The 14,098-nt window shown below is 39.4% G+C and overlaps 1 protein-coding gene across 6 annotated transcripts in view; it reads left to right on the top strand.

Annotated features, from left to right (window-relative positions):
• The window catches only part of REPS2 (RALBP1 associated Eps domain containing 2), a 95,371-nt gene that overhangs the window by 65,973 nt on the left and 15,300 nt on the right, over positions 1-14,098 (top strand). For all 6 annotated transcript variants that reach the window (XM_086879998.1, XM_086880001.1, XM_086879999.1 and 3 more), the window contains one exon: positions 7,844-7,908. In XM_086879998.1, coding sequence (XP_086736124.1) covers positions 7,844-7,908 — 65 coding nt within the window. The remainder of the gene's footprint in view (positions 1-7,843; positions 7,909-14,098) is intronic.

Genomic DNA, 14,098 nt, shown 5'->3' with positions numbered 1-14,098 from the left:
TCTGCTTCTGGGGTGCTGGTTTCAGCCAGCAACAAGGGGCTAGTATTTTGGGGGTTTTCTCACTTTTAAAATGTGAGGTGTTAAGTTCCACACTAGGTCAGGTGGAGGCATGATAATCATTTTATTTCAAGTGCAGTATTTTCTGTCACAGATGATGTTTTCCTGACTGCAGTCAGATCTGTGAACTTAGCACTACTGGGCTAGTGATGGCTGCCAGACAAGAAAACATCCTGTTTGTTCTAATTTGATGTTCACAGGAAAGGAACAAGGGAATAGATTTTATTCTATTGGTGTGCATCAGCATTCCCATCAGTGATACAAGTGTGTCCCCACATCGCTCCTGTATTCCTTCATATACGTGTTTCCCAAGCAGTTTGAAGTGGTACTTGTATCATTAAGACTCAATCAGTACAATTGTCTTCCCTCTCATTTTCATTAGTGCTAAAGGAAGACTGTTCAGCATCATGTTTTACCCTCCTTTTCATACCTTTGAAGAAGGCTTTTCATTATTTCTTTACTTCATCAGACTTCCATTACTTCATTCAATTAGCACATCCTTTCCTTGCTTGAGCTACAGGCACGGTGGGTTTTTGTTTTCCAAGTGTGGAGGTTTTTGAATAGTTAAATGTTGAGCTATCTTAGTTTTTTTATATTTGCCTAAGTAAAATTCTTTGTATTTCTGAATGGTTTTAAGTCTCCATGTAGAATGAAACAGTTCATAACTGTGTATGAAACAGGATTTTGAGAATTAAAATTATTGTTGCTCTGATGTCATAGATTTTTTGATACAAACAGGCCCATACCACAGTAGCCATAATACTGTTGTCTCAGTTATTTTCAAGAATATCTTTTCAGCTAGATTGTCTTTTTAGCTTAGTAAGCCAAATGCAAGTGACTTTCCCTTTTGTGTATATGAAACTGAGTACAAAAAACCTGCTAAACTTAACCTAGATAAGCATGATTACTGTATTATCTTCTGTATTTTTTTATGCTTAATTGTATTTCTAGGAAATGTCTGTATCCATTGAGGTTAGCTGTCTGAATGATGTAGTTGCAAAAGACAAACTTTTAATGTGTGGTGCAGTTATGTTTTTGTGTTACCATAAGTACAGATTTCTTAACTAAAATTTTATTTGAAAACCAAAGTGACAAGGGGGAACTTAGAATAGTAATGTTCTTTTTTTTTTAAGGCTGAATTGAATTAAGTAATTAATTTCCAGGACTCCTTCCTCTCATTGCTCTTGTATTAGTCTTGTTTTAGTAAAATCCAGATGCTTCCTAGGGATTTTGTTCATGCTATAATATTGTACTATCTTGCATGTTACTGAGTTGTGTTTATTAATCAGACCATTAAACATTAAATTAGGAAGATGAAAATTCTGAAGGACCTTTTATTTTAGAGAAGAGCTAATGGCAAATACCCTCACCAAATATGCCATTTCACAAATTATTGTGAGCATAGTGTACAACTTGCTCTAATATTACAAGCTTCAAGTGAGGAGTGTAGAATCAAGTGAGTGACTGGTTGTAAGGGTTGTGACAAATTTAAATTAAAAATGTCTTATGCATTGAGCACAGAGAGCACAAAATTGAGCTGTTATTCATATTTTTCTCTGGCTATGAAATACATTTTTAAAATAATTGCTGCAAGAATTTGAATTTGAATCAGAAAATATTTTTTTTCTTTTGAGAATCAGCCCCTGATCTGGTACTGGAGCTCTTGGTTTCTTTCTAGTCCTGTTCTCTTTCAGAATATATTTGATGACTGATCTGAACTTACTCTGAATAAAATATTCATGTCTTCCTTTGGATTTGAATGGAAGAATTTTGTGCCTGTCAGCCTTTCAGAATTCTTTATAAAGGATTTATGTGTTTACAACTGTGTGACTTACTTCTTTGCCCAACTGGACAAGATCATAGTTAAGGTTAAATAAGACGGAGGAAATAGTGAGGATATAAATGGATGAATAGTTGCTACATGATAGGAATCTGATGGGATAACTTAGTTTTGCGTTTTTAGATTTTTAGACTTTTATTTATATCTTGAAGGGTTGAGTCTGGACAGTACTTTACTGGGGTAAATCTTACCAGCCTTTCAAGTGTAGCTGTTTTTTTTACAATTTTTGTCAATATATTGAACTTCAAAAAAATTATATTTTCCCATTTCTCTAATCTTAGCTCTTTCAGGGATTGAAGAATGATTTCCAGTCTATTTTTTTCCTGTTGCAGGTTGTTAAAAATTAAATTTTAATCCAAAAACTCTTCTACAGAAAGTCGTGAAGGTTGAAATGTTCTAGACTAGCCCTACCAGCCCCACTGACCTATTTCCTGATCCCATGTGTGTTCTGTGAAAACATGTTCATCCATCATGGAACAGCTTTATAGGTTAAACAAGATAGGATCTGCTGTGTCAGGTGTGAAACAGGAGTCAAGCTGCCTCCCTTGTGGGGAGGACATTGGGGATGCAGATGTCCTCAAGAAGTGTGTGAGCCTCAGGAGGGACCGGAGGGGTGATGCCTGGCAGCCCCCTGCTCTTCTTGTGCCTGTTCCGAGTGAGTCCGTGTTGGAGGTGGTCACAGATGGCCAGAGCTGGACCCTCCAGCACTCCCCCCCAGGTCTCCAGAGGGGAGAATCTCTGCCAGTGTGGATCTGTGGGAGGTAGCTGGAGGGACTGTGCCTCCCTGTGGGTGGAGAATGAAGCTAAAGGTGAAGTGAGACAGAAAAAAAATCTTGGATAGTTTTGTTTAAGGGCAAAGGGAGGAGGGAGAAACAGTCCCCAAATAGAAACACACAGAAAAGGAAAGGGTAGAGAAAACAGTAACTAGAAAATTAAATGGTTTAAGGAAAATGAGGGACAGGGAGGTAAAAATACAGATGTTGTGGGTATATGATGCAAAGCAGAAAACAGGTGTTTAAAAAAAAATCTGTTTTACAGAATTTCTTAACACATGCTGAAATTCATGGATAGGACCTTAAAAACAGACATCATAAAAAAAATCTCTAATGATATTTTGCTTGCTGGATTTGGAAGTGACCCATCAGACACATTAGCACATGGTGTCCTAAACAGTCACAGCTGTGAGCTCATAGTGCAAAAGCAATAATTACTTAAGGCCTGGCTATATCTCTTTTTAATTACTTGGAAAGTACATGGGTTTTCCACTCACTTAAGGTACAAATAACATTCTGTAAGGTTAGCACATGAAACAGACCTGTATCAAGAGTGTGTGTCTGTGACATCAGGTGTGTGCATCGTTTGCTGTGACACAAGAAACTGCCTGCTGAGCAGGTTCCCAAAACTAACTGAGAAAAGAGAGGTCATTCTGCCACTGACAATGCTTTCTACAGCATTTCTACAAAACTGATAATGTCAGGAGTCTAAAACAGGTGGATTTTTCCCCCAATGCTATTACCTTCCAAAGAGACAGTAGCAAAGATTATTGAAACAGATCAGTGATATTTCACCACCACCTTACTAGAATCCCTTATTAAATTTATATTCCTGGCTACAGCTTTACAGGTTTTTTTTATTTTGTGTTTTTTGGGGTTTTTTTTTGTTTTGGTTTTTTTGGGTTTTTTTTTGTTGGTTTTTTTTAGACACAGTAGTGAGAATTAATAAATTGGATCTCTTGAGAAATGGTTATTTCACAATCACTTGCTAATGCTGCTGTCAGGAATGTAAATAAATAAAGTTGCACAAAGAATGGTGTCAGTGTTAGGGGATAACCAAATACTAATTTCAAAAATAGAAGTTTAGTAAGAAGGAAGTAAACAGAAGCCAGCTTAGACACAGAACTTTTCTGTGCTCTGCCTTTGGCAACAGAAGCAGGAAAAAACCTCTCCATAACAGTGTCAGAGTAGAAGGGTGAAAATGCTGGCCTGGCTTCCCTGAGGAATCAAAGCCTTAGGTAGCTGGGGGAACTGAAGAATAATTCATTCTGTCAGCTTATCTTTTTTTTTTTTTTTTTTTTTTTGAGCTGATTGCAGTACCTTACTCCCTTTGCTTCCTGATAAAATTAATTGGTTGGTGTTTTGTTCAACCTGATCTGGGAGCTCAGAACTCTGAAGCAGCATAAACTGATGGAAATCTACCGTGCAACCAGCCTCTCCTTTGATCCAACAGTACTTTACAATGCACTTGAAAAATGCCAAATACATCAGCCAGACTCTCTCTTTTGACTTGAGATGAGTTCAGTCTCCTTGGGTAGGCAGGATGTAGTTTCAGTTTGGCCTGCAAGGTACAAAATGGCTCTTGTCCTAGGAAAAGCACCCTTCTCTTCTTTCAGGAGACTGCTTGCATATTAATTCAGATGGGAAAGAGGGTGTACATTTTTTCCACCCAAAGTTTAACTTGTCTGAGGTGATATTCAAGCTACGGTGATGGACATTTACAACCAAGATGTCATCCTCATGTAGGGAATTAATATTAAATTTATGACTCAGAAATATTTCAGGGGATGTAGTTTTATGTGCAGCTGTTCCAGTATTAATTTTAAAAAACAGAAGGCATCCAGAAGCTCAGTGTGCTATGGCAGTTTTTTCTTCAATACTGAAAACCAAGAGCATAAGTGACTGTCATCGGTTAAGAGAAGTACAGCACCTTGCTCTTACATTTCTCTGAAGGATCCCATAGGCCCAGACTTGTTCATCCTAGTTTTGGGATTCTCCACTGCAGCTGTATCTGGTGACTCAAGGACCTACTTCTATAGGTTTGTGTGGGCTGTTTTACCTTCTGTTTTTCTTTCATCTTCTCTTCCTACATCTCGTAAGTAAAGGAGCTATCTGAGTGGTTCCTAGGATTGTTATTTTTCACTGCCACAAATAATGATTAAGTGCTGAGTGTTGTTGTCTGCTAGGGAAGCTGGAGGCAGAGTGGTCAGATAAGATGACATGACCAGTTCTCAGAGTATACAATTGCAGCCTGCTGTTTGTTTTAAAATATTAATCTACCTTCAGGCTGGAAAACCTGTTTTTTTAATCTGGTGTGGTGTCATGTTAGTACTATCAGACCTTTGTGGTTGCCAAAATAGGGCAGAAAAATGGTCTTGGAAGGTTTCCATGCAGATAATCCATCTTAAAGTGTAAACATGCTAAGTAAAGAGCCATGATTTTTGAATTGAAACCACTGTCTTCGTGGGAGTAGCTAGTGCATGAAAACGCTGTCATTTACAGGAATAATATCTATGTGATATGGATACTTAAATCGATTTTACTGGTACCTGTATGGGCTTTCTACAGTGCTCTCTGTGGGATTTGCCTTACACAATGGGGCTTTGAGGAGTCTGGTCTAGGGGAAAAGACCCTGCTCGTGACCAGGGGGTTGGATTGTGCTCATCTTTTGGGTTCCTTCCAGCCCAGACTGTTCCATGATTCTGTGGCTCAGCCTGGTTTGAATGCCAACAAGTTGCTCAATGCAAGAGGACCTGTGCAAGGCCCATCCAGCTCCCTGGGCTTCTGCACAGAGTGAAGACTTGTTTTCAAAGATCAGGGACATCAGCTTCTCCAGGCTCTGAGGCGTGTACCTGGAAGCACCACATTCGTCTGTTTGTTTGTTGTTCGACCCCAGGGTACTTGGTTTTATTGTGGAAACAGACCTTTCCCTGTATTTGTGTCTGAGATAAGTGGTGCTGCCATCTCTGACAGCAGGAGCTGGTCTGTGCTGGGCACTCTCCCAGGGAAAAGTATCCTGGAATAGCCAGATAGCACGAGTCACCTGCCAAGGCACATGAAAACCTACGAGTGTCTGTTTGGACTCTCCTCTTTTAGGGTAGTGACACCAGAGAAGGCTGAAGCCTGAGGGGTTTTTTAAAGTTGTTAGGAGTCCTCCAAAGTCAGCTAAGTTTTGCTAGTAATTGTGCTCACATAAGCATGATTTCCTTCTAACAACAGGCCAAAGATCTTCTGCAACAGCAGGAATTCTATGAATAATTCATGAGTAGCTTAAGTTAGAATTTTTAGGATTAAAAAGAGGAAACTGGGTCAAATGCATGTGTTGTAAGCATCTAACTTCTTTAATGCTAGATTCATATATGTTGTATTTTGGAGGTGGAAGAAGGAGGTTTTTTTGTGGTGGCTTTTTATGTGTGGTGATGTGGTTTTTTTCATTAGACTGTTTTATGGGCCAATTACTTTTCTCTTTGGAATTTTTTGGGCCAAATCCCAAGAGACTCATGGAGTTTCACAGTATGTCCAATGACTTTTGGAGATGCTTTTCCAGCACATAGTATCTGAGATAGGTGTTGTTTTCAAATATTGTCACAAGCTGTAAATGCCAAAGCCACTGCCCAGATAAATGAAATAATAATCTGAAGTTCAGATTAAAGGAAAGGAAGGTTTCTTCCTTTCTAAAGATCACTTGCATAGGAGAGGTGAAGAATATAGTTACCACATCATGCTGTTATTGCAATTGTCTTATAAACAGAACTAATTAAATGCAAGAGAAAGGATCCTGATGACTGTTTTTTCAAATATCTTTTACACCTGTAGGTGTATTAGTGGCTCCCTGGCATAAGTTCACTTCTGTTTTAGATGTTTTAACTCTCTCTGGTATTGTGTGCCATATCAGGCTTCATTTTATAAGATACAAGAGATGATGAAACAGAAAATAGAAAAAAGCCACCAATGTTATAAGTATTTTTGGAGCTGTAAATAGTCAATATGACTGTTTTCAATGTTTTCACACACAGGTTTACTCTTATGTCACAATTATCTGTAATGGTTAGTATATTTTTTTCTTATTTTCAGTCATATAGACATTTTTAGATTTGGTGTATAAAATATATAATTGGCTAAGCTATAAGACAGCTCTTAATGGTCTTTATGGTCTTTTTAAAATATGAATGGAAATAGGAAGTGTATAAATGTAATGGATTGCTTGGCATTATTGTGGTAAAGAGCATTTCTAAGTTTAATACTGTTGGGGGTTTTTTGTTACACAAAGATATACCTGTGCAAGATGGACTGTCCAGTGTCTGCCAGGGCAAGTGCTGAGCATTCAGTGCAACAGGAGCTTGGGGAGGGTAACCCAGTTAGTCCTGGTTGGTGTCTCTGTGCCAGCCTAGTCCTCCTCTCTGCCTCCTCACAGTTGCCTTTGTAAGCTGTCATCTGTCATGTAGTTTTGTCCCAAATAGGTTTTAGGTATTTTTAAGAAAACAAAAAACTACAGTTTTGCACCGATGTGATTATTACCCTCCATTTTGCTGGCTCAAACTCCAAGCTGACATTGTTATCTTATATGGGCTTGAATTAACTTAGGATTTGTCTTCCTCCTCCCTCTGAAGTACCTCCACTGAGTAATGTAGCATGCAAATACAAAATATAAAGCCGAAGAAATGGATTTCTTTTTGGTTCATTTAGGCTTTTGTGCTGTTAGCTTCATGGCAGATGTTTTCTTTTCAAGGCTGTACACTATCACAGAGTGTGTTTTATCCAGAGTGAATGCTAATGTCTACATTTGGTGGCATTTTTAAGAAGGGAAATATTTTTAATGACAAAGAACAAAGCCTGAAGAACAAGTGGACCCTTTTTCTGTGTTTCTTTAACTGGAATTGGGTTGCTTTACCTACAGGTTTTGTGGCTGACTGGCTTCTTTCTCTTCTTTTTTATCATAACATTTGGGAGTTTACAGCAATTAAATTACTACTCATGAAGTTATTTCAAACAAGCTTTTGCTCAATAAAGATGGAGTTTGGGTTTTGTTATTAAATCTTGAATACTGTCTCTTCGCTAGGAGGAATTTCCACTTATCCTGGGAATTAATTCTGGGTTTAGCTGGTATTAAATTACAGTGGTTTTGTTTGGTTGGGTTTTTTTATCATCATCTTCTTCTTTTCCCACTGTTCAGCTGTGAGGTCTGGCTGGCTGCCCCCACCACCACCTGCACTGCCCCCTCGACCTTCTGTGTCTCAGGTATGGACAAAGCTTTAGTTCTTTGCTGTGTGTTATTTATTTATGTTACCATTGCAGTGGTTAGCACAAGTTGGCTTGGACACAGCAGTTGTTCTTGCTTCCAAGCTAATGAAAATCTGCAGTTTGCAGTTCCATGTCCTCCTTCCTGTGTCTGGCTGGTGTGTTGCAGTGTCAAATTACAGACTAATTAAACTTCTTTGCAGTGGAGCTGACATGCACCCCCTAGACCTAACTGCAAATAAAAGGCTAGCAAAATTAGTCTGTTAAAATGAGTTTAATGCCTGCAGGCATGGGCTTGATATCTGCTGTTGCTATTTACTTCTTGAGCTTCAAAAGCACTGAGGGCATCTGCTAAGGGAACCGTGGCATGGAAGTGTGTGTTGCACCCATGGGCTTAAAAGAATAACACTGAAAGGAAGCAAATGCCACGACAGTTATGTGGTTACATTTCAAGCCATTAGCGGTGTGCTTTTATTTTGCATTTTGGGTGAGTTTTTGGGTTTTGTGTTTTAGAGCATGACACAGCTACAGCACAACATAAATCGACAAAATCATGCATGTCTGCATCAAGATAATTCTTCACCTTTCAGGAGATGATGAAGGATCATAATCCTTTTTTATGCTGTTGGCTGTGTTAAGTCTTAGGCAGCAATATGCTTCATACATTACTCCTTTTGATGAAGTGTATGGTAGGAAACAAATCCACAGGGGAGCTGACAGCTCTTACATACAAAAAGCTGGTGAGATACCTCCCTTAGGCCATAATGGTCATCACTTGAGTTTAAGGGATCTACCCTTAAGAGTGTGCTGTTGGACACCTCTTCCTGCACAGTGCTTATGATAGAAATTATTAGAGGCTGGTTGCCAGATGCAGCTCAACCAGCAGCTTGTTGTGCTCTTTTTCTCTCCATCCCTTGCTAGCACTGAGTGCAGTTTCTGGCTTGAGGACTGTAGAACACTGTAGTTTGAGTTTGCATGTTTCCCCAGTCCAGATGGCATTGGCCATGCTGCTAACAGCACACACCCCTTAGTTCCCCCATGACATTGGGGAGATGTCCAGAGACATCTGAGACAGCATTTCCCTCTGGCTTTCCCACATCCCACACCACAGCTCCCTGCCTCCCAATCCCAGATCCCCCAGCACAGCTCCCTGCCTCCCAGTGGTGTGCCTGCAGCAGTTGCTGCTGCACCCTATGCCAGCCCTCCTGCCACTGCTGCAGTTTCCCCCAGCACTGGCTGTGTGCAGTGCAAGTCCTCTGGCTGCCATTGGGAAAAGCACTAACTACAGTAAATCCTGCTGTCAGAGAACAAAACCCTTGGTTTTAAGTAAGGTTCTGTTAATTGTCCGTTCTCTTGTCCTGTGATCAGATTGTGTTTCCTTAGCAGGGGAGTGTCACCTTAATTTGTTTCTGCATGTCCAGCAGCTTCCTCACCAAATACTGAACCAAATGCTCATCCTACATTGGGATATGCAAAATGTAGGACCTTTCTAAAATGATAAACACGAGAACATTCTCATGTGAAATTTTTTATTCAGTCCTCTCGTTACAAAGGTCTGGTTTCTGAAAAAGAAAGAGTGGTTTCTCTGTCTGCTCAGTAATGAATATGCAGCTGGTGCTTTGCTAAGATGCATCACTTACATTTACTTCATTTATCTCTGATGATATTTAAAGATATTGAATCAAATATCAAAACACTATTGTATTAATGTCTTCTAAAACTATCTAAAACTGGTCCTTGAAAACATGATAAACTCCATACTCATCACATTATTTATTTTTTCCCCAAGCATGCTCTTCTGTGATAAAAATAGCAGACAGTAGGGAAGTTTGTGTGATGGGGTCATAGTTCAGCTGAGCTGACCTTTGCAGATAGCATGTAAGCAATAATGAGCATATGGATTACAGTAGTCCAGTGGGGCCCTTGATTTAAAGAGCACAGAGAAGTTGGAGGAAGGGATCTGCTTTCAAAGCTGAGACAGGATCAAGACCTGAAGAAAAGCCATGGGGCTGAAAATGCATATTCACCTTTTATTTTTGTTTCAAGATTTCCCAAATTCTCTCCTTAAATTTCTGTTTTAACTTATTTTTCAACATTATTGAAAATCATTGTTTAGTGTAATTTTGCTGTACACCTGCATTTAAGCACTGTTAATGACAAACGTAGCTTGGAAGTGAAGCAAACCCTGCATGTTTCAGGTGGCTGTGCATCTTATAAGTAGGCTCATGATATGATGATATGATTATTTTAACCCAGCTTTGGAAATAATTTGATGGAGGAGGAGAGGGAAATAATTTCTTACACCATAGGACTATGGATTTCTATGGATGACTGAGAAGCAGCTTGAACTAGTTGGCTCTTTAGATTGAGATTAAAGGGCTCAGGGGACATAAAAACCAAAGTGTATAAAAGAGAGGTACCCAGAGGTAGGTGTTACATTTCAGTGGATCAGAAGTCCAGAATACAGAGCAGAATATAGAAATCGTACCTTGACTTTGGTCCTGTGTTGCTGTGCTTTTTAGTAGAATTTATTTCAGCCTTTAGGAAAACATTATTTTTCCTGTCAGAACCTCCAAGGTAATCAACCTTGGTGAGTTACTGAATCACTGGTTATTCAGAGTGTGCCAAACATCTCTGCTAACATCACAAACTTCCTAAATTATGTCCACATCCAACTCTGCTTCCATGGTCCAGGCGGCTGAATTCTGAGGGACAAGGATTGTATCACAGGGTGAGGAGAGCACAAGATGGTACTTACAGCTGATACTGTTGTGGCCTTGACTTCACAGCTCAGGGGATGCACAGGCTTACTGTGGCAGGCTTGAGTCTTGGGATGCTGTGAGGACCTGGCCAGGTTATGGCAAATAGCAGCAGGGCTGGCTTCTCAGCTCAGCTTGCTGCTGCCAGCCCATGCTCTTCCACACCTCTGCTGGGCTGACACCTTTACAGGTGATGTCTGCATCTCTTTTTACTTCTACAACAGCTTTTTGAGCTGGTGGATTTAAGACTGTGTTTCTCTTTTTTTGATGGCCTCTAAAAGACTATGGTAGGATGTGTCTCCATTGCCAGTGTCAGCATTTTATTGACTTTGTATGGGTTCGTAAGCTGTACTTAAGATTTTCTCGGAGCTTTCACCAGACACTTTTCTGAGGCAATGATGCTTTTATCTGAGGTCACTATGATAACTGTGAGTAACCTGAATAAGTAAAGGTGGACAAAAGGCCAGTTTAAATAGTGTGGATACATCATTATCTTCAGTTCATGATCTTTTAAACCAAATTCCAGCCCATACCTCTCTGCATTCCAAGCCATTTTGAATTAATGTTTACAGTAAGACATTGTGAATTGCAGAATTAACTCTTTTACTAGATTAATCAATTAATATAAATTAATCAATTCAAATTGCTTTCCAATTAAAAAAGTCATTCAGGTTTTGCCTCAGTTCTGTAGAGTTCTTGGAAAGATTATGTATGGAAAAGCACTTATACATAGACAAGAGGAGATTTTTTAGATATGTCACTTTGAAATGTTTTCCTTTTGTGCATCTCACGTTTACCAAGTCTGCAGTAGCTTCTTGGATTTAAGGATAATTTTATCCATATCGATTTCCCAACTTTTTTGACTATAAATACTTAATATACTACAAGCTGTTGTAGACTAAGGATACTGACAGTGCCTTACCTCTGCTTATTTCCCATGGCATGCTGTAGTACATAGAACAGATAACCTGTAGCTTTTGGAGATACCTACTGTGGTTTTTTTTCTGGGCTTGTAGAGAATGGGATTCAGTGGCTTGGGTAAGTTTTCCTCATCCTGTGTTCCTAACTTGATAGTAAACTTAAATCATCAAGGAGAAATGGCATAAAGGTGACCCCAAAACTCATGTGTAGATCCAGGGCTGCACAGAGAAAATTTGTGTAATATGAAGGTGCAAGAATCATGGTAGGAAGGCAGAGTAGCTATGCAGATGATTTGCAGTGACACAGATTTCAGATAGAAAATAACTTTGGGTGCTCATGAATAATGTTCTGCTGGAGCTAAACGTGTATGCACATTTCATACAAGCCCCTGTTGTTATTTTTTTTTTAATGGAAAACCAAATAATACTTTATTACTGTTGGCTTTTAAGCCTACAGAAGTCATTTACTACAGCTGCTTTCTCTGGCAGATTTAGTAACATATTTATGTTAATAGGAATTACGGATGAACACCAAAAAGTAAATATAACTTTAGGATTTTATCCAAAATCAGCTAACTATCTGTAATGTTGCCCAATTAGATCAACATTCCTTTATTTAAATTACTCTATTTCAGTACCTTCCTGTCCAGCGATGAAGGCGTATCTTCAATCCTGCCTGTGCTGTATAAGGGAATTTGAAAACAGTGGGACTGGAAGAAAACTTTGTGTATCTTGGCTGAAAAAACTGATGTTCCTGGTCTCTTTTCCCAGAGTCACAATTTTAAGCCTGTTGGTTTTGTAAATTCACACTGGTTTGTGCTGCACTTTTATTTCTGGAGACCTTGGGATGTGTTTTTCCCACTGATTCCATGCTGGCAGTTTTGGCAGGCACTGAAAAAATTATGGGTGAAGGCAAAGCATTCAAGTGAAGTAGAGTAGGCAGCAGCTGTTAACATTATCAAATTGAAGTACCCTGAGTACAGTGCAGCTCTAAAGATTAAAATCTCACTGTGTTATATGAGCTCAGAATTCGGCTGTCAGTTTAGTGGCAGTTGTTATTGATTTGGTGAAATCCTGGAAATGAAGCACTGTGAGGGGTGATGGGTGGGTCACCCTGCCCAGTCCTAGCCCCTGGTGGTGTTGGAAAGCAAAGATACTGCTCTTTTTAATGTATTGAATGTTCTGCTCTCCAAATGTTATTTCATAACTCCTTGAAGCTTTTTGGACATTCATCATCCAGAACTGCAACTAAAAACTGGGGCCCATTTCAAGAAGTTGTCTCTACTAACATGCCTCCACGTCCTGCTGAATCCGTGGAGAGCCACGAATGTAGCTCAGGCTGGATTTTTAGCCATCAATTACACGTGCCCATGCTGAAGCCAAGAGGTGGGGAAGGACTCCCATCCGTCCTGCTGAGACCTCTGGGCCTCCAGACGAGGATGGCCATGTGCAGGCTCAGTGCTGGGAGGTGGTCCAGGCAACCCCCTCCCCACCAGCATCTTTGGCTAAAGCAGAGATACATGGAGGATGAGGTCGGACTTGGTTATGAGGTTGTTTGGAGAAAATACTCAGGCATCCCTTTATTCTGTAAAATTACATGAGGAATTTCAAGTGCTGGCAGGACACCTTGAATTTATGCAACTTTTCTGTTGCATAAATAAAAATTATCCATTGCAAAAAAGTGAAGATTTTGCTTTTGGCACCATGCAATTTTATACATGATGGTACTCTCCCAAATAACTATTTTGTATTAAATGAAAGGAATATTTTTTAGCTTGCATTTACAACCACTTTACAAGGAAAAGTTGGGGTTTTTTTGAGTATCTCCATGGTTTTGGCTGCAGAATAACATATGTTGTATAAGCCATGCAATAGGTACCGAAGAAGCATGTAACAATAATGAAACTGAAAGTCTTCTATAGCATGAAAGATTTTGCCATCTGCCACTTTAATATAATACAAATGGATTATCTTTCTCTCATGAAAATTATATATTAAATCTAATACAGCCAGACAAAATAAATTGCGATTTAAGAAGTGGTAGAAAGTAGCACAGTTAAAATTGAATTTGAGGAGCAGTTGATGGATGCTGTAAAATCCTTCCTAGAGAGGTTTCTGGAAGAGTGAAAGAAGGCAAGTATCTTAATTAAAATGTGCTGTAACAATTCTTTAATTTGGCTTCACATTTATCATAACAGCGAAAAAGAAGCTAAGTACCCAATGCCTGTATCTCTAGTGGAATGCACATATGCCTTTCTAGCTTACGTTAATCTGGTTTTGTGGAAGTTGAAGTATTAAAACAGATTGTTAATGCTTCCATCTGGGTCCTATTCTTTCCTTGTGAATGAGCTGAACATTGCAGCAATTTGTTTGTATTTACTGCCTTTCTCCTCAACCTTATCACTAGCCCTCAGATAGCTCAGGGAAAGAAAAAGCTTATCCAAACTTGAGGGCTGCACAGTGCTGAGAAAGCAGGCAGCACACTAAGACCCTGGCAGCTTGTTGCATTTG

Source organism: Cyanistes caeruleus, chromosome 3 (genome assembly GCF_971803275.1).
Source record: "Cyanistes caeruleus chromosome 3, bCyaCae1.hap1.1, whole genome shotgun sequence".
Lineage (NCBI taxonomy): Eukaryota > Metazoa > Chordata > Aves > Passeriformes > Paridae > Cyanistes > Cyanistes caeruleus.
Note: the sequence above shows the minus strand (reverse complement) of the source record. Positions and strands in the feature narration are given on the sequence as shown.